General features: G+C 49.0%; 1 protein-coding gene across 3 annotated transcripts in view; it reads right to left on the bottom strand.

Moving 5' to 3' along the window:
- LOC121291462 (collagen alpha-1(V) chain-like) overlaps window positions 1–18037 on the bottom strand; it is a 339607-nt gene that overhangs the window by 23033 nt on the left and 298537 nt on the right. For all 3 annotated transcript variants that reach the window (XM_041212673.1, XM_041212674.1, XM_041212675.1), the window contains 7 exons: window positions 15714–15767; window positions 15565–15618; window positions 13264–13317; window positions 10322–10429; window positions 5356–5409; window positions 3936–3989; window positions 1981–2088 (listed from right to left, as the gene is read on the bottom strand). In XM_041212673.1, the coding sequence (XP_041068607.1) occupies window positions 1981–2088; window positions 3936–3989; window positions 5356–5409; window positions 10322–10429; window positions 13264–13317; window positions 15565–15618; window positions 15714–15767 (486 nt within the window). The remainder of the gene's footprint in view (window positions 1–1980; window positions 2089–3935; window positions 3990–5355; window positions 5410–10321; window positions 10430–13263; window positions 13318–15564; window positions 15619–15713; window positions 15768–18037) is intronic.

Here is an 18037-nt window from a genome sequence, read left to right as displayed (position 1 = left end):
GGCCACATCCTCCCCCCCAGTCTGAATTAATCACTGAAGAATTTCCATTCCAATTGTGTTGGTTTGTAACCTTTGGGGACACATACATATATATATATATATAAAAATATATCAATAAAATATATAAAACTGACTGCCATACCCTGGTATAGCTAGCAAATGATTGCATATAGTTCTTCAAGCCATTTTAGTTTAAAATTGGCTTGCTCACAGGAAATGGACAGGGCTCTCTGGTTAAAAATGCTTATTTTTGTTATTAGTCAATTGAAGCTGATAAAGGTATTTAAAATTCCGAAAGCTGTTGATAGATTGGATCCAGAGAGAAGGTTTCCTCTTGTGGGAAGGAGCAGAACTAGAGGCCATCAATATAAGACAGTCACCAAGAAATTCAACAGGGAATTCAGAAGAAACTTCTTTACCCAGAGAGCGGTGAGAATGTGGAGCTCGCTACCGCAAGGAGTGGTTGAAGTGAATATAGATGTATTTAAGGGGAAGCTAGACAAGCAAATGAGGGAGAAGAGAACAGAGGGTTACGATGATAGACTTGAGATGAGGAAAGGTGGGAGAATGCTTGAATGGAATGTAAACACCAGCATAAACTGGTAGGTTGTGCCTTATACCCTGAGTAAACTGCACCGGGTTACTGTCCTTAGATATATCAAAGAACTTTTTTTTAAAAAAATAAAATAAAATTATGTTCTAAAATGCTGTGCAAGATCGTGGGGCATCTTACATTCGGTGATACACAAATTAGTTTGAGCAGAAACTTTCGCAGGGACAAAATGTTTCTGAAAACCAGGGGCAATTTTGGGGCGCGGTCCTCGATCTTGGAGGCTCCCAACTTGGAGGCTCCACCCCACCCACCGCCCAGCGGACGAATGCTAAGAGTCAAACACAGGGGACAGTGAAATGCTGCAAGCACACTGTACAAGAGCAATGCTGCAAGAGCATCTCCCTGACGGCAGTGCCGTTAATTACTGTCACAATGGCACAGCTGCTGCAAAGGCACAATGGGGAAAGGTCGCTGTCTAAGACCTTTCTGCCTTGGTCAACCGAGGGGCTGGGAATTGTATAGACCTATTCAGGCTGTACGGCTCACAATGAATGTATACACTGAATACTAATTGTATTATAATTGTATTGAAGCACCTCAGAGTACAACATGATGTATGTTGATAATTCCAATACCATTGCACTGTCTGACTGTCTGTAATGACCATATTGAAATGTCTGTAATATTCATTGATTGTATTGAAGCACCTCGTGATCTATGTGGAAAAGTTGAATCTGATTGCGGTTTTTGTGATGGCCATTTAGAAATGTTTTGTAATGTTCTTCCAGATATTTTATGACTAAAGTATTTTTTCAAAGAAAAAAACAGTGGAACACGGCAAGAGAGTCCTGCCGACACTGGAGATTTGAAATTGTGCAAAGTAGGATCCTTGGTAAAATACACTTTTGGCAGGGGGCGCTGGTTAGACATATCACAGCCACATGGTGCTGGCAACTTTTTTGCAATGATTTTCTCCCTCCTGCCCTGAAAGGATCGACCCCCCCCTCACCCCCACCTCCCCCGCCACCCACCCCACCCCCCCCCCCCCCACCACCCCCCCACCAACCCCCCCACCCCCGACCCGTCCCGGGTTGGGATTCCACAAGAGCAGACAGTGGACAGAGAACCCGGCCCTGCTGTACGGTGAGTGTCCAGGTATTACAAGCCCATCAAACATCTGGATCCACGAGTCACATACATGCATCCACCAGTCACTCCTCCCCCAGCCCAGCGGTACTGAGGTTAAGCAGCCGACACCAGCTGGCTCGGCAAAGGCTAGGGTCGAAACTGGGATCCACAGGCGCGGTGCAAAGGATTTCATTCTGCAATACCACTGAACAGGTAGTGCGGGGCAGTGTTAAATACCGACTCTAAAACACTGCTGGAAACTGGTGCCTGTTATACAAGCGAAGGGGGTACACAATTACATTGTCTCCTTTAAGTCCTTCTGTTCCCTGTGGACCAGGAAGCCCTCGATCGCCCTTCTCTCCCTGCTCTCCTGGAGGTCCAATCAATCCAATCAGGCCAGGGTGACCCTGAAAGAGAAACACAGAGGAATAAAGATGTGAAATGTTAAAGGTGGGGAGCACAGAATCACAGAGGGGCCAGTACAAAAACTCTCAAGAGGGACAAAAGAAAATTAATTCCCGTTCCCATGAGAGATCTCGGCACTCCTTTAACACTCTTGTGCATTCCTGAGTTTAATCGCTCCACCATTGGTGACTGTGCCTTCAGCCATTCTGGAATTCTCTTCCTAAACCTCTCCGCCCCTCTTTCCTCTTTTAAGACACCAATTAAAAACTTGCCTCTGGCTAAGCCCATGGTCATAAGCCCTAATATCTCCTTACTCTTCTCACAACGCTCCTGTGAAAAGCCTTGGGTTGTCTTACTACACCCAAGGTGCTACATAAATGAAAATTATTGTTGGTGTGGAATTTGTGAGGTTAGTTCACGGGCAGGGCAACCACTGCATGTCCAGTGGTACAGCAGGGAGCAGCATTTCTGAAGTTGTTTTTAAATCTATCATGGGATATGAGTATCGCTAGCTGGGCCAGCATTTAATGCCCATCCCTAATTGCCCTTGAGAAGGTGATGATGAGCTGCCTTCTTGAACCACTGCAGTCCATGTAGTGTAGGTACACCCACAGTGCTGTTAGGGAGGGAGCTTCAGGCAATATATTTCCAAGTCAGGACGGTGAGTGGCTTGGAGGGGAACTTGCAGGTGGTAGTGTTGCCATGCATCTGCTGCTCTGGTCTTTCTAGGTGGTGGAGGTTACAGGTCTAGAAGCTGTTGTCTAAGGAGCCTAGGTGAATTCCTGCAGTGCATCTTATAGATGATACACACTGCTGCTACTGTGCATCGGTGGTGGAGGGAGTGAACGTTTGTGGATGGGGTGCCAATCAAGTGGGCTGCTTTTTCCTGGATAGTGTCAAGCTTCTTGAGTGCACTCATCCAGGCAAGTAGAGACTATCCCATCACACTCCTGACTTGGTGGACAGGCTTTGGGGAGGCAGGAGGTGAGTTACTCGTCACACCATTCCTAGCCTCTGACCTGCACTTGTAGCCACAATATTTATATAGCTAGTCCAGTTCAGTTTCTGGTCAATGGTAACCCCTAGGATGTCGATAGTGGGGGGTTTAGTGATGGTAATGCTAAAGGATGGTAAAGCTAAAGGAACATCAAGGGGCAATGATTAGATTCTCTCTTGTTGGAGATGGTCATTGCCTGGCACTTGTGTGGCACATCTGTTACTTGCCACTTATCAGCCCAAGCCTGGATATTGTCCAGGTCTTGCTGAATTTGGACATGGACTGCTTCAGTATCTGAGGAGTCGCAATTGGTGCTGAACATTGTGCAATCATCAACGAATTTCTGACCTTATGAAGGAAGGTCATTGATGAAGCATCTGAAGATGGTTGTGCCGAGGACACTACCCTGAGGAACTCCTGCAGTGATGTCCTGGAGCTGAGATGATTGACCTCCAACAACCACAACCATCTTCCTTTGTGTTGAAAGTTCTGAACGTTCAACTTGGTCCGTCGCAGAGGAACACTTCTGACTCTCAGCTCACCCCACAGAAACATAGAAACATCTAGTGCATAGGAGGAGGCCATTCAGCCCATCGTGTTTATTTCTATACAATGAGTTATTTCTCCTGAGACTTGGTGGCCCTTCTTGAACAATGATGGAAAGATGGATCTTTGGGGAACATGTTTCCAAAGAGCTGAAGTGAAAAGCCCACCATTCTAGATTTCATTATTAACACCAAGAGGATGATTTTCAGAATGGTGCGTCTCCTCATACTAACCCCGCCTCCATACCCCTCCTTCCCACAAATGAAATCCATTGGGAACGCTACAGGTGTGACCGGCAAGTCTTACCTTCTCTCCCTTAGGACCACCGTCTCCCTTCAAGCCGGGTAACCCAGGAGGGCCCTAGGGACAAAAGGAGTTAAAGAGAACAGTTAATGTCACTAGGCTACAATATGGAGCACTTCATAATAATGTAAATCACAGAGAGCAAGATAGCAGGGACCAACCCAAATAGAGAGAGGGATACCAGAGACCCAGATAGAGAGCGAGAGATACCAGAGACCCAGATAGAGAGGGGGATACCAGATGCCCAGATAGAGAGAGAGGTACCAGATACCCAGATAGAGAGAGAGATATCAGATACCCAGATAAGAGAGGGGGATACCAGCTACCCAGATAGAGAGAGAGATACTAGATACCTGGATAAGATAGAAAGAGAGGTATCAGAGACCCAGATAGAGAGAGATACCAGAGACCCAGATAGAGATACCAGAGACCCAGAGAGAGATACCAGAGACACGGATAGAGAGAGATACCAACGACTTAGAGAGAGAGAGAGAGATGCCAGAGATCCTAGCAGAGAGAGAGAGAGAGAGAAAGAGAGAGAGAGAGAGTTACCAGAGACCCAGATAGGGAGAGAGAGATACCAGAGGCCCAGATAGAAAGGGAGATACCAGAGGCCCAGAGAGAGAGAGAGATATACCAGAGACCCAGATAGAGAGAGAGATATCAGAGACCCAGATAGAGAGATACCAGAGACAAGGATAGAGAGACACCAGAGGCCCAGAGAGAGATACCAGAGACCCAGAGAGAGATACCAAAGACCCAGACAGAAGGAGAGAGAGAGATACCAGAGACCCAGAGAGAGAGATATACCAGAGATCCAGGTAGAGAGGGAGATACCAGAGACCCAGGTAGAGAGAGAGAGAGAGACATCATAGACCCAGGGAGAGATACCAGAGACTCAGAGAGAGAAAGAGAGAGAGAGATATACCAAAGACCCAAATAGAGAGAGAGAGAGATACCAGGAACACAGATAGAGAGTTAGAGATATACCAGAGATCCACATAGAAAGAGAGATACCAGAGACCCAGATAGAGAGAGAGAGAGAGATGCTAGAGACCCAGATAGAGAGATACCAGAGACCCAGGCAGAGAATAGAGATATGCCGGAGATCCAGATAGAGGGAGACCGGAGACCCAGATAGAGAGGGATACCAGAGACCCAAATAGAGAGAGAGAGAGACCAGAGACCCAAATATATAGACAGAGACACCAGAAAAGCTACCCAGATACACCTACTGTCCCCGACCTCCAACCAGTTACACCCAGATTCACCCCACCACCACCAGGACACACCCAGATGGAGCTCAGTTCTATTTGGGGGATTCACCGAGCTCAGTGTTGATCTTGAACCTCTCTCCTGTTTGGTCAGCACATTCTAGCAGCTGTCAGTGGGGACAAAGAGAAAGGCTACATTTTGTACATACCATTGGACCAGGAGGCCCTGTCTGTCCGGAGACCCCAGGAGTTCCTTGTTCACCCTGTCAATAAAAAACAAAAGATATCAGGAATGGTAGAGGGTAGGACAGCAAGAAAATACAGGGATAGGCAAAGAGGAACAGAGGGAGAGAGGCAGAAAGGAACAGAGGGAGAGAGGCAGAGAGGAACAGAGGGAGAGAGGCAGAAAGGAACAGAGGGAGGGAGGCAGAGAGGAACAGAGGGAGAGAGGCAGAAAGGAACAGAGGGAGAGAGGCAGTAAGGAACAGAGAGAGAGAGGCAGAGAGGAACAGAGGGAGGGAGGCAGAAAGGAACAGAGGGAGGGAGGCAGAGAGGAACAGAGGGAGAGAGGCAGAAAGGAACAGAGGGAGAGAGGCAGTAAGGAACAGAGAGAGAGAGGCAGAGAGGAACAGAGGGAGAGAGGCAGAGAGGAACAGAGGGAGAGAGGCAGAGAGGAACAGAGAGAGAGAGGCAGAGAGGAACAGAGGGAGAGAGGCAGAGAGGAACAGAGAGAGAGAGGCAGAGTCATAATGGGAGTTATGTACAGGCCTCCGAACAGTAGTCAGGATGTGCGACACAAGATACACCAGGAGATAGAAAAGGCATGTAAGGAAGGCAAGGTTACAGTGATCATGGGGGATTTCAATATGCAGGTAGGCTGGGAAAATCAGGTTGGTAGTGGATCCCATGGAAAGGAATTTGTGGAATGTCTACAGTATGGCTTTTTGGAACAGCTTGTGGTGGAGCCCACTAGGGAACAGGCAATTCTAGATTTAGTGATGTGTAATGAGGCAGATTTGATAAGGGAGCTTAAGGTGAAGGAACCCTTAGGAGGAAGTGACCATAATATGATAGAATTTACCCTGCAATTTGAGAGGAAAAAGATGTAACGGTATTACAGTTGAATAAAGGTACCTACAGAGGCATGAGGGAGGAGCTGGCCAGAATTGACTGAGAGATGAGCCTAGCAGGAAAGACAGTGGAACAGCAATGGCAGGAGTTTCTGGGAGTAATTTGGGAGACACAGCAAAAATTCATCCCTAGGAAGAAGAAGCATACTAAAAGGAGGACGAGGCAATCATGGCTGACAAGGGAAGTCAGGGACAGCATAAAAGCTAAAGAGAAAGCATACAATGCGGTGAAGAGCAGTGAGAAACCAGGGGATTGGGAAGCCTACAAAGACCAACAGAGGACAACTAAAAAAGAAATAAGTAGGGAGAAGATTAAATATGAGGGTAAACTAGCCAGTAATATAAAAGAAGATTGCAGGAGTTTTTTTTAGATCCATAAAGGGTAAGAGAGAGGCAAAAGTGGAGATTGGGCCACTGGAAAATTACGCTGGAGAAGTAGTCGTGGGGAACAAAGAAATGGCGGAGGAACTGAATAGGTACTTTGCATCAGTCTTCACAGTGGAAAACACGAGTAACATCCCCAAAGTTCAAGAGAGTCGGGGGGCAGAGGTGAGTATGGTGGCCATTACCAAGGAGAAGGTGCTAGGAAAACTGAAAGGTCTGAAGGTGGATAAATCATTTGGACCAGATGGATTACACCCCAGATTTCTGAAGGAGATAGCTGAAAAGATAGTGGAGGCGTTAGTGGTGATCTTTCAGGAATCACTGGAGTCAGGGAGGGTCCCAGTGGACTGGAAAATCGCTAATGTAACCCCCCAGTTTAAGAAGGGAGTGTGGCAAAAGACGGGAAATTACAGGCCGATTAGCCTGACCTCGGTCGTTGGTAAGATTTTAGAGTCCATTATTAAGGATGAGATTTCAGAATACTTGGAGGTGCATGGTAAAATCGGGCAAAGTCAGCATGGTTTCATCAAGGGGAGGTCATGCCTGACAAATCTGTTAGAATCTTTGAGGAGGTAACGAGTAGGTTAGACAAAGGAGAGCCAATGGATGTTATCTACTTGGACTACCAGAAGGCCTTTGACAAGGTGCCGCACAGGAGGCTGCTCAGTAAGATAAGAGCCCATGGTGTTAGAGGCAAGGTACTAGCATGGATAGAAGATTGGCTGTCTGGCAGGAGGCAGAGAGTGGGGATAAGGGGATCCTTCTCAGGATGGTGGCTGGTGACTAGTGGAGTTCCACAGGGGTCAGTGTTGGGACCACAACTTTTCACTTTATACATTGATGATCTCGATGAAGGAACTGAGGGCATCCTGGCTAAGTTTGCAGATGATACAAAGATAGATGGAGGGACAGGTAGTATTGAGGAAGCAGGGAGGCTGCAGAAGGATTTGGACAGGTTGGGAGAATGGGCAAAGAAGTGGCAGATGGAATACAATGTGGGGAAGTGTGAGATCATGCACTTTGGTAGGAAGAATAGAGGCATAGACTATTTTCTAAATGGGGAGAGAATTCAGAAATCTAGAGTGCAAAGGGACTTGGGAGTCCTAGTCCAGGATTCTCTTAAGGTTAACTTGCAGGTTGAGTCAGTAGTTAGGAAGGCAAGTGTAATGTTGGCGTTTATTTCAAGAGGACTAGAATATAAAAGCAGGGATGTGCTGCTGAAGCTTTATAAGGCTCTGGTCAGACCACATTTAGAATATTGTGAGCAATTTTGGGCCCTGTATCTCAGGAATGATGTGCTAGCCCTGGAGAGGGTCCAAAAGAGGTTCACAAGAATGATCCCAGGAATGAAAGGAACATTTGAGGACTCTGCGTCTATACTCAATGGAGTTTAGAAGGATGAGGGGGGATCTGATTGAAACTTACAGAATACTGAAAGGCCTGGATAGAGTGGACATGGGGAAGATGTTTCCATTAGTAGGAGAGACTAGGACCCGAGGGCACAGCCTCAGAGTAAGGGGAAGACCTTTTAGAACAGAGATGAGGAGAAACTTCTTTAGCCAGAGAGTGATGAATCTATGGAATTCATTGCCACAGAGGGCTGTAGAGGCCAGGTCATTGAGTGTATTTAAGACCGAGATAGATAGGGTCTTGATTGGCAAGGGGATCAAAGGGGAGCAGGCGGAAGAATGGGGTTAAGAAACTTATCAACCATAATTGAATGGCGGAGCAGACTCGATGGGCCAAATGGCCTAATTTCTGCTCCTAGGTCTTATGGTCTTATGGAACAGAGGGAGAGGGGCAGGGAGAGACAGGGAGGAGTGGAAGGGGAGAGGCAGGGGGGCAGAGTGAGAGGGAGAGAAAGAGAGGGAGAGAGAGGCAGAGAGAGAGAAAGGAAGAGATAGAAAGAGTCAGCAAGAAAGAGAGACATATAGAGAGAGGGGGAGAGAGAGGGGGGCAGAGAGGGAGAGAGAGAGAGAGAGACGAAGAGGCAGAGAGAGGCAGAGTGAGGCAGCCAGAGGCAGAGAGAGAGAGAGAGGGATGGAGGGAGGCAGAGATAGAAGCAGAGAGAGGTGGGGAGAGAGAGAGGTGGTGAGAGGCAGAGGGAGGAACAGAGGGAGAGAGAGAGGCACAGAGAGGAAGACAGAGGAACAGAGAGAGATGGAACTAGAGAGATCGACCAAGTGAGACAGAGAGAGAGTGGGGGGGGAATGGAGCAATAGAGAGAGAGAGAGAGAGAGAGGAACAGAGCGCGAGAGTGAGTGGGCAACGGAGCAACAGAGAGAGATGGAGAGCGAGGGAAAGAGAGAGGGACGGAGCAGAGCAGAAAGAGATGGAGAGAGCGGAGTACAGAGATAAAGAGAGGGGCAGAGTGACGGAGAGAAAGAGATTCAGAGAGAGAGAGAGAGAGAGGGACGGAGAGAGAGAGGAACAGAACAAGAGGGAGGGAGAGGGAAGGACGGAGCAAGAGAGAGAGAGACAAAGTGACGGAGAGAGAGGGACAGAGCAAGAGAGAGAGAGGGAGGGAGGAACGGAGTGAAAGAAAGAAAGGGACAGAGAGAGAGAGGGGGATGGAGCGACGGCAGGACTGAGCGACAGAGGGAGAGAGAGAGGGAGAGGGAAAGAGAGACAGAGAGAGAGGGGCAGAGTGAGAGAGAGGGAGGTACGAAGAGGGTGAGAAAGAGAGAGTGTGGTACGGAGAGAGAGAGAGAGAGACGGGGGGGCGGTGGTGGAGAGAGAGAGAGACGGAGAGAGAGGGAGGAGTGAAAGAGAGGGACAGAGAGAGAGGGGCAGAGAGAGAGAGGGACAGAGAGAGAGAGAGGGAGAGGGACAGAAAAAAAGAGAGAGGGACCAAGCGAGAGGGAAAGAGATGGAATGAAAGAGAGAGAGGGACAGAGAAATAGAGAGAGAGAGGGATAGACCGAGAGACACAGAGAGAGGGAGGAACAGAATGAGAGAGAGAGGAGCAGAGTGAGAGAGACAAGAGCTGGTCGGAGTGACAGAGAGAGAGAGAGATGGAGAGAGCGAGAAAGAGATAGAGGGACAGAGTGAGACAGAGAGAGGGACAGAGCGAGAGAGAGAGGGACAGAGCAAGAGAGAGAGGGACAGAGCGAGAGAGAGGGAAAGACAGAGCGAGAGAGAGGGAGGGACAGAGAGAGAGAGAGGGAGGGACAGAGCGAGAGAGAGGGAGGGACAGAGCGAGAGAGAGGGAGGGACAGAGCGAGAGAGAGGAGGGACAGAGAGAGAGGGAGAGAGAGGGAGGAACGGAGTGGGAGAGAGAGCGAGAGGGAGGAATGGAGTGGGAGAGAGAGGGACGGTAAAGGGGGGATTTAATCAAGGGATAGATCTGGAGAAAACATTTCCAATGGCAGTGGGAAGTCAGTAACCGGAGAGCAGAGATTTTAGATCGTTAGACTGGATGAGAGCTGGAGAAGGATTGGTTTTAAGCAGCGAGATGTTGTGATCTGGAATACGCTGCTGGAAAGGGAAAGTGGAAGCAGATTCGATAGTAACTTTCAAAAGGGAATTGGATAAATACTCGAAGGGGAAAAATCAATGGGGGAAGATGCAAGCCTGAAGGAGGCTTTAGAGCTGCACGTGCAGGGGGACCCCGTCTCCACAACGCAGCCCCTCCCTCCTCCATCGGAACAATGGAACTTACCACAGCACCAGGAATACCACGGAGACCCTCGGGACCACGTTTCCCCGGGGTTCCTTGCGGGCCGATTGGACCAGTCTTCCCAGGAGGCCCCTTGGCTCCAGGCCCACCCTGAAAAGCAAGCGAACGACACGCTCAGGCACAGAAAAAGGGCAGTTAGCAGATCTCACTGCCACGTCACCAATAGGACTGGTCAGAAAAACCTTGTCCTCCCTCCCTCCCTCCTTTCTGCCTGTTCCAGCTGCACCCCCCCCACCCCCACCCGCCCCAGACCAGCTCGACCAAGTATCCCCCCCTCCTCCACCACTCTGACAGCCTGTGACTCTTGTGCGGGTTGCAGGTTTAGGCCCCCCTCCCAGCAACTGTCAGGCATGTTCCCCCCACTTATTGGGAGCGTCACCTCACAGCTAACCACAATAAATGGTGCAGCCTATTCTACCTCAACCAATACCTGCATTCCCAGAATGGGGCAGCAATTAAGGAGCAGGGACCCTGGCTGATTCTAATCCCCCCACCCTGCACTCTCTCTTCCTCTCTCTCTCTCTCAACACAGGAGCACCTCACCCAATTGAGACAACACTCCAGCTACCATTCGTGCCACACAAGTGCCAGGCAATGACCATCTCCAACAAGAGAGAATCTAACCATCGCCCCTTGATGTTCATTGGCATTACCATCACTGAATCCCCCCACTATCAACATCCTGGGGATTATCATTGACCAGAAACTGAACTGGACTAGCCATATAAATACTGTGGCTACAAGAGCAGGTCAGAGGCCGAGAATCCTGCAGCAAGTAACTCACCCCCTGACTCCCCAAAACCTGTCCACCATCTACAAGGCACAAGTCAGGAGTGTGATGGAATAATCCCCACTTGCCTGGATGAGTACAGCTCCCATAACACTCAAGAAGCTCAACACCATCCAGGGCAAAGCAGCCCACTTGACTGACACTCTATCTACAAACATTCACTCCTGCCACCACTGACGCACAGTAGCAGCAGTGTGAACCATTTGTAAGATGCACTGCAGGATCACACAAAGGCTTCTTCGGCAGCACCTTCCAAACCCATGACTGCTAGCACCTAGGAGGACAAGGGCAGCAGATGCCTGTGAACATCACCATCAGCAAGTTCCTCTCTGAGCCACACACCATCCTGACTTGGAAATATATCGCTGTTCCTTCACTGTCACTGGGTCAAAATCTTTCATTTCATTCATGGGATGTGGGTGTTGCTGGCTAGGCCAGCACGTATTGCCCATCCTTAATTGTCCTTGAGAAGGTGGTGGTGAGCTGCCTTCTTGAACAGCTGCAGTCCCTGTGGTATAGACGCACCCACAGTTTTTTGATCCTGTAAGTCCCTCCCTTAAAAGGACTATGGGTGTACCTGCACTAATGGACTGCAGCGGTTCAAGAAGGCGGCTCACCACCACCTCCTCAAGGGGCAGTTAAGAATGAGAAATAAATGCCGGCCCAGCCAGCGACGCTCATATCCCATGAAAGGATTTTTTAAAAACCTGGAGAATACCTTCTAGCTCAGCCCACAGAGAGACTTGAGGGGGTTGTCATGCCGACCTGTTAAAAGTTCATCCACCTATCACACAAAATCATCTCTCGGCTCCAAGCGCTCCATTGAATTGACAGGCAGCTGGATCTCCCGTGGCATTGCTCCCAGTCAAGTGACGTTTAATATCAGCACATTACATAATGCACAAGGTTAATATTGCTGAAAAGAGAGAGAGACATGTTGTCGAAGCTTTTCGGCTCGCACTCATCAGGGCAGGAGCGCCAAATGCCAAACGATCACAACAATTTGTACTGCAGGAGGAAAGGGTGCTGATTAGTTAGCAAGTCGACTCTGACTGGCTAAGGCATTTCCATGAAGAAAGCAACACGGAACTGTAGGCTCCCCGAGCGCCAAATCGGTTGCTAGTTGTGATATAATAGCAATGCTAACAACCAGTTTAGGATAATCAGTCAAGCTCAAAAGCTCTGTTCGCTCGAAGGGTCATAAGGACTTGAAACGTCAACTCTTTTCTTCTCCGCCGATGCTGCTAGACCTGCTGAGTTTTTCCAGGTAATTCTGTTTTTGTTTTGAGCTCAAAAGGTAGCTTATTTGCACTTGCTAGAAGTGACATACATTCATATGCAGAGACCCGTTCTCTGCAAACATGTGGAATATGTTCAAGCTGGCATCTTTTTTGAATTGCCCGGGAGCTTGGGGAGCCTATGGTTCCCCATTGCTTTCTCCATGGTAACACCTCGGCCAATCAAAGTTGACCTGCCAACCAATCAGCACCCTGTTCTCCTGCAGCGTAAATTGCAGTGATCATTTGAAATTTGGTGTTCTTGCATTTGTCCTGATGAGTGCGAGACGAGGAGCTTCGGCAACATGTCTCCCTCTCCAGCGACATCCAAGTCCTGTACCACCAAGCGACTGAATGTTATCTATCGTTCTGCTGCTGACCTGACCTTGGTGGGGGGGGTCTGCTCTAAGCTGGTCTCTCCCCCGGCCCACCGAAATCCAGGGTAGTGTAAAGATCAGGATTCACACGGCCCAAGGGCAGTTTCATTACTGCTCGACCAGGGATGGTGGCAGGAGGGCGAATGCCTGGATTGGCTTTGGGTGCCGAAACGTCCGGCGTTTCGAGGTGACTTCTCCACCGGTACCAAAGTGCGACACACGCTGGCCCAAAAGGTCCGGGTACCAGTTACTCTCCCTCACGTTCCTGAAAGGCCCAGGGTTGGGGTTGCCCCTACCCAACGCTGCATCCAGCAGTTACAAGCTGCGCATAGAAGGGAGAGGCAGGCTCCACCACATCCACCTCACCTCACCTCCATCACTGGGCCACTACCCATCTCTTCAACGACATGGCAGGCCCGCGTCATTCCCTACAGCAATAACGTAACTATAACAAGAGGATGGATTCTCCGAATCTGTTACCTTGCTTCCTTTCTCCCCCTCTCTGCCCTCTGGACCGGGAGCTCCGGCTGGTCCCTGTGAGAAAAAGGAGAGAGAGAGACAGACAGAAGACAATGTTAAAGGTGGAGGTGGAGATGGACAGAAAACAAGAGCAGGGGAGAGAATGGCATGGAGATGACATTGCAATTGTCTTTGCGGCCAGGAAGCAGCCCAGTGATAGTAAATCAATCCCAAAGCAACACAGCCTCCCGAGGAGAATGTCGAACAACGTTTACACAGCCCATGGTAACGCATGGTAACAACCTCAGTCAACAAACAACCCAGATACAAACACCACACAGCCCCCACACACAGATACAGACAATACACAGCCCCCACACCCAGATACAGACACCACACAGCCCCCACACACAGATACAGACCTCACACAGCCCCCGCACCCAGATACAGACAATACACAGCCCCCACACCCAGATACAAACACCACACAGGCCCCACACCCAGATACAGACCTCACACAGCCCCCACACCCAGTTACACACCTCACACAGCCCCCGCACCCAGATACAGACCTCACACAGCCCCCACACCCAGATACAGACAATACACAGCTCCACGCTCAGATATAGATTTCACACAGCCCCCACACACAGATACAGACCTCACACAGCCCCTGCGCCCAGATACAGACAATACACAGCCCCACGCTCAGATACAAACACCACACAGACCCCACACCCAGATACAAACATCATACAGTCCCCGCACCCAGATACAGACCCCACACCCTGATCTAAACATCATAGAGCCCCATGCTCAGATACAAACACCACACAGCCCCCACACCCAGAAACAGACCTCACAGAGCCCCCACACCCAGATACAGACCTCACACAGCCCCCACACCCAGATACAGACCTCACACAGCCCCCACACCCAGATACAGACCGCACACAGCCCCCACACCCAGTTATAGATCTCACACATCTCCCACACCCAGATACAGACCTCACACAGCCCCCACACCCAGATACAGACCTCACACAGCCCCCACACCCAGATACAAACACCACACAGCCCCCACACCCAGATACAGCCCCCACACCCAGATACAGACCTCACACCCAGATACAGACCTCACACCCAGATACAGACCTCACACAGCCCCCACACCCAGTTATAGACCTCACACAGCCCCCACACCCAGATACAGACCTTACACAGCCCCCACACCCAGATACAGACCTCACACAGCCCCCACACCCAGATACAAACACCACACAGCCCCCACACCCAGATACAGACCTCACACAGCCCCCACACCCAGATACAGCCCCCACACCCAGATACAGCCCCCACACCCAGATACAGACCTCACACCCAGATACAGACCTCACACAGCCCCCACACCCAGTTATAGACCTCACACAGCCCCCACACCCAGATACAGACCTTACACAGCCCCCACACCCAGATACAGACCTCACACAGCCCCCACACCCAGATACAAACACCACACAGCCCCCACACCCAGATACAGACCTCACACAGCCCCCACACCCAGATACAGCCCCCACACCCAGATACAGACCTCACACAGCCCCCACACCCAGTTATAGACCTCACACAGCCCCCACACCCAGATACAGACCTTACACAGCCCCCACACCCAGATACAGACCTCACACAGCCCCCACACCCAGATACAGACCTCACACAGCCCCCACACCCAGTTACACACCTCACACAGCCCCCATACCCAGATACAGACCTCACACAGCCCCCACACCCAGATACAAACACTACACAGCCCCCACACCCAGATACAGACCTCACACAGCCCCCACACCCAGATACAAACACCACACAGCCCCCACACCCAGATACAGACCTCACACAGCCCCCACACCCAGATACAGGCCTCACACAGCCCCCACACCCAGATACAAACACCACACAGCCCCCACACCCAGATACAGACCTCACACAGCCCCCACACCCAGATACAGACCTCACACAGCCCCCACACCCAGATACAGATCTCACACAGCCCTCACACCCAGATACAGACCTCACACAGCCCCCACACCCAGATACAGACCTCACACAGCCCCCACACCCAGTTACACACCTCACACAGCCCCCACACCCAGTTACACACCTCACACAGCCCCCATACCCAGATACAGACCTCACACAGCCCCCATATCGAGATACAGACCTCACACAGCTCCGAGGGTGTCGCTGCTCTGAGACTTTCAGAGGCTCACTGTCCAGAAAAGGGATTGTGTGTGGCTAACACTATTGGAAGTATTTACTTACCCTCTTTCCTGGTGGACCTGGTGGGCCCACTTCACCGGTAGGTCCAGGAGAGCCCTGAGTGATAAAGCAAGAGACAGACAGGCGTCAGTCAATGTACTGAGTAGGTTGAATCCCTGCAGTAATTGAGAACTCCCTCCATCATCACTTACAGCTTGTCCTTGCTCTCCAGTCTCCCCCCTTTCACCTTTGACACCGTCTTGACCCTAAAAAAAAAGACAAGAGAAGAAAGACAGCTTTGAGAATGGCTGCAATGAAAGTCCTACTTTCACTGCCCAAATCAATCCTTCTAAAAAAGAGCATGCAATAGCGTTGTTCCCTTTTGAACTGGCTCGAGGGGGTGATTTCTGCTTTCTCTATTCCTCAGGAGTGTGGGCACACTTCACAATTACTCAGGCTGGGGCCAGCAAGGTCACACTGCAGAACACCACCAAGATCACACAGAGGAGCTAAACCCAGGGCATGCCATGATTCAATGCCATGTTTTACTCAAGAACTGGCAGATCACAGGATAAGTGGAGACTGATGCGGAGTGGGGGAGGGGGGATGTATCTCCAGGGTTTAGATTGAGCTAGAGCAGAAAAACATGAAGATACAGTGAGGTGGAAGAGTGCACCTGACCACTTATCGATGTAGTGTTCATATTGAGAACAGCCTGCCTATCTATTGGGGCAGAATTCATATCTATAAATACCTGCCTATATAAATATAGTGACAGCATTCAAATCTAGAACAGCCTGTCCATAAAAATGGACAATATTCACATTTAGAACAGCCTGTCCACATATAGATGGAAGGTTCATATCTAGAACAGCCTGTCTATATGTGGGGCAAGTATTCAGATCTAGAATAGCCCATCTATATATTGGAGCAGCATTTACATCTAGAACAGCTGTCCATAAAAGGGAACAATATTCATGTCTAGAACAGCCTGTCTATTTATAAGGATAGTATTCACACCTAGAACAGCCTGTTTATATATTGGAGCAGCATTCACATCTAGACCAGACTGTCTATACATAGGAATGATCATATCTAGGAATGGCTATCCATATATAGGGGCAGGATTCATATCTAGAACAGCCTGTCCATATATTGGGGCAGTGTTCACATCCAGAACTGCCTTTCCATATATAAGAGCAGTATTCACATCCAGGACAGCCTGTCCATATATAGTGGTAGTATTCGCATCAGAACAGCCTGTCTATATATAGAGGAGCAGTGTTTACATCTAGAACAGCCTGTATGTCAGGATTCACATCTAGAACAACCTGTCCATATATAGGGGCAGTATTCATATCTAAAACAGCTTGTCTACACATAGGGGCAGTATTCACATCTAGAACAGCATTAGTAGCAGTATTCATACCTAGAACAGCCTGTCTATATTTATAGGGACAGTGTTGATTAGGGATGGCTTATCGTATATAGGGACAGTATTCACATCTAGAACAGCTGGTACAGCAGGATTCACATTGTATAACAGCCTGTCTATATATAGGAACAACATTCACATCCAGAACACCTGTTTATATGTTGCAGCAGTATTCACACTAGAACAGCCTGTCTATATATTGGACCAGTATTCAACTCTGGAACAGCCAGTCTGTATATACAGGCAATATTCAATTTAGAACAACCTGTCTATATATTGGGCTAGTATTCACATCTAGAACACCCTGTATATGTATAGGGCCAGTGTTCAATCTAGAATGATATTCAATCTAGAACATCCTGACTATATATAGGGGCGGTATTCAATCGAGAACAACCTGTCTGTATATTGGGCCAGTGTTCATATCTAGAACAGCCTGTCTATATATTGGACCAGTATTCAACTCTGGAACAGCCAGTCTATATATAGTGGGAATATTCAATCTAGAACAACCTGTCTATATATTAGGCTAGTATTCACACCTAGAGCACCCTGTCTATGTATAGAGCCAGTGTTAAATCTAGAATGGCATTCAATCTAGAATATCCTGCCTATATATAGGGGGTGATATTCAATCTAGAATAGCCTGCCTATATATAGGGGTGGTATTCAATCAAGAACAACCTGTCTATATATTAGGCTTGTATTCACATCTAGAACAGCCTGTCTATATATCAGGCCAGTATGGAGATGGTATTCAATCTAGACTGCCTGTTTACATATAGGAGCAGTATTCACATTTAGGACAGCCTGTCTGTATATTGGACCAGTATGTACATCTAGAACAGACTGTCTATACTTAGGGGCGGTATTCAATCTAGAGCAGCCTGTCTATTTATAGGGGCCATATTCAATCTAGAACAGCCTGTCTATGGGGGTAGTGTTGGGTAGGAATAGCTGCACACATAATTCAGAGACTGAGCTCTTGCCTCCGCACGCCAGGAATGTTCGGGATAGCGTTCAAACTGTGCACCTTCTGACGAAGAGGTGGGAGGAAATATTTTTAAAAATGTATTCTTCTATGGGATGCGGGCGTCACTG

The sequence above is a fragment of the Carcharodon carcharias genome, chromosome 19 (assembly GCF_017639515.1).
Source record: "Carcharodon carcharias isolate sCarCar2 chromosome 19, sCarCar2.pri, whole genome shotgun sequence".
In the NCBI taxonomy this organism is placed as follows: Eukaryota; Metazoa; Chordata; class Chondrichthyes; order Lamniformes; family Lamnidae; genus Carcharodon; species Carcharodon carcharias.
This window is presented reverse-complemented; position numbering and strand designations above follow the sequence as displayed.